The sequence below is a fragment of the Austrofundulus limnaeus genome, unplaced genomic scaffold, assembly GCF_001266775.1.
Source record: "Austrofundulus limnaeus strain Quisiro unplaced genomic scaffold, Austrofundulus_limnaeus-1.0 Scaffold1528, whole genome shotgun sequence".
Classification (NCBI taxonomy): Eukaryota; Metazoa; Chordata; class Actinopteri; order Cyprinodontiformes; family Rivulidae; genus Austrofundulus; species Austrofundulus limnaeus.
Window position 1 is genome coordinate 30,228 of NW_013953930.1, and position 2,610 is coordinate 32,837.

Below are 2,610 nucleotides of genomic sequence, written 5' to 3' on the forward strand. Positions count from 1 at the left end.
ACTTACTTACTTACTTACTTACTTATTATTATCATGGTGCTGTTTAGTGGTTGTGTAACTGTGGGCGGTCAGTTTGTTGGAAACCTCCTGTGATCTGCTCAGCTTCATCTCCTTCACCTCTCTCCAGGAAGTGTTTACAAGTTCTGCCTTTCTGATCACCAAAAAGACAGTTTTATTTCACCATGTCATCATTTTGCGCTGCACGCTCGTATTCCTAAACAAAAGCAGCTCCCTCTCCAGGACGAAATTTGCTGTCAGTCAATCCAAGAGTTAATCCACAAGCAGAATTCTGCTGATGTTAAAATCATAAGCGAGCTGTACTCGCTTCTACCCGAACCACCTGAGAAGAGGTTCGGAGAGGCGCATTGGGCCGAGACCGAGCTGAGTCAAACCGCATACAAGAGAGTCTGTGGAGATTGTGTGCCGAGGCTGTCACTGTTAACACTGAACACCAGAGGGTGCAAATTAACAGCTTTCTTTGAGGCACCGAAATAAGGCACCAAAATTAGAGATGTGTTTTGGTCTGTGTACCACCGTGGATGTTCGTCCCAGTGCCATAATGGAATCGAGTTTTGGTACCCAACCCTATTAAAAACAGATGTGAATGCTTATCTTTGTAACTTGTTTATTTAGCTTGTAGAGTAGAGCTACTTTTACAACCCGCTATCAGCCAGGTTGGTCCTGGGGAAGAACAGGAGATTGCATGGTCGTATAACAGAAGGACACTCAAAGAGGGGAAGGGACACTTTAAAAGCTTGACAGCTGTACAGAAATTTAGTTCATGCTAATGACAACTGTATGTAAGTATCTTGTCTGTATTTAAGACTCCTTGCAAGTAAAAGAGAGTTCAACCAGATCTGCAGCTTGGTCGCCATTCCTTGTGTCTTGACAATTAATTTATCTAACAACTATCTTGTAGTTATGACATCTTTCTCATAATTATGAGATATGACATCTTTCTCATAATTATGAGATCAGGATCTCACAATATTGACAATTTTCTTGAAATTATGACATCTTATCTTATAATTGTGAGATCCACAGCAATGAGACGAGGAATGGGATACTAATTCAGTTTCTTTTTCAACAAATTTCAACAGTCATTCACTCAACATTCACATTGCATATTTACATAAATCCTTTTGCTCTACTTATATTATTACTTTGACAATATTAATCAGATAAAAAACTGTTTTTTTAAATGACTCACCTGGATTTCCCGGGCGTGGTACATTATTATAAGACCAAGCAAAATAACAGTGGAAAGGCTGATAAGGCATTTCAGTGCAAATGAGTATGAAGATTCCTGCAATGAGAAAGCAAAATACATTAAATAAATTAGTTGTAAATTACTGCAGTAACCAATTTTGAATAATGTGCTTATGCAGTTAAATTTTATAAACAGAAATCCAAAAAGCTAATTCCTCTGTTAATTTTGACAAAATGTRTACTTTTATTCTTAAAGCTAATACTAGGAATATATACCATAAAAATGGTGATTCCTGAATCATTTTTTATTTAAATAAACTATACTGTAGCTGATAACAAAAGKACAAAATTCATCACATTTTGGTTTGAACTCATGCCTCATATTATTATCGTCCATTGTCAAAGACAAAAAGATGATGCTTTTGCTCATTTCTGAATAGCCTCATTCATAAGACAGCTCAGTCTGGGACTGATGTGTGTTCTGTCCACCTCGGATCATTCAGAAATAACATGTAGGCGGAAAGGTGAGAAAAGTGAGCCCGCCTCTAATGCCCCTCTGAGCTGCCGAGCAAGGTAGTATCAGAGCTGGGCCTGACCTCGGATTTACACTACGTGCGACTCAGCTCCACTGCGGTGCACAGTTCTTAGCTGTTCGTTTGCAACCCAATTTATACAGCCTCAGCTCCGCTCAGGTGCGACACACAGAGGAGGAAGCGGGTGCTGGAAGGAAATTGTGTGATAAATCCAGTGACAAATGTGGAAGTCAGAGTAAAAAATAATGAATTCGTAAAAAGATGAACTCCAAACACAGATGGAACCATTGATACTATGGTTGAAACTGTATTGCTGTCATCTATTTGAAACTTCTGATTTCAAAATAAAATCAACATCGTGTGTGTCAGTACATGTATGTGTACAGTACAGTACAACACGTGGAATTATATACTTAACAAAAAAGTGTGAAACAACTGAAAATATGTCTTATATTCTAGGTTCTTCAAAGTAGCCTTCTTTTGCTTTGATTACTGTTTCACACACTCTTGGCATTCTATTCAATTCAGTTGATTTATATAGCACTAAGTCACAACATACGTTGTCAACATGCAAAGTTGATCCCTAAGATGTTCAGGTCCAAAAACCATAACCTCTGTCTTATCTGAGTTTAGAAGCAGAAAATTGAGAGTCATCCATGTTTTTATGTCTGTAAGACATGCTTGTTGTTTAAGTAACTGGTTGGATTCATCAGGTTTCATAGATAAATATAACTGAGTATCATCAGCATTTCAATGGAAATTTATCCCATGTTGTTTGATAACTTTACCTAATGGAAGCATACTGTATAAAGTAAAGAGCATTGGTCCAAGCACTGAACCCTGAGGAACTCCATGACTAACTCTGGTG

General features: G+C 38.0%; 1 protein-coding gene across 3 annotated transcripts in view; it reads right to left on the reverse strand.

Moving 5' to 3' along the window:
- Window positions 1–2,610, reverse strand: part of kcnn1a (potassium intermediate/small conductance calcium-activated channel, subfamily N, member 1a) — a 45,746-nt gene that overhangs the window by 30,064 nt on the left and 13,072 nt on the right. For 2 of the 3 annotated variants that reach the window (XM_014032748.1, XM_014032747.1), the window contains exon 3: window positions 1,211–1,306. The exons of the other annotated variant lie outside the window; for it this stretch is intronic. In XM_014032748.1, the coding sequence (XP_013888202.1) occupies window positions 1,211–1,306 (96 nt within the window). The remainder of the gene's footprint in view (window positions 1–1,210; window positions 1,307–2,610) is intronic. 3 annotated transcript variants of the gene reach the window in all.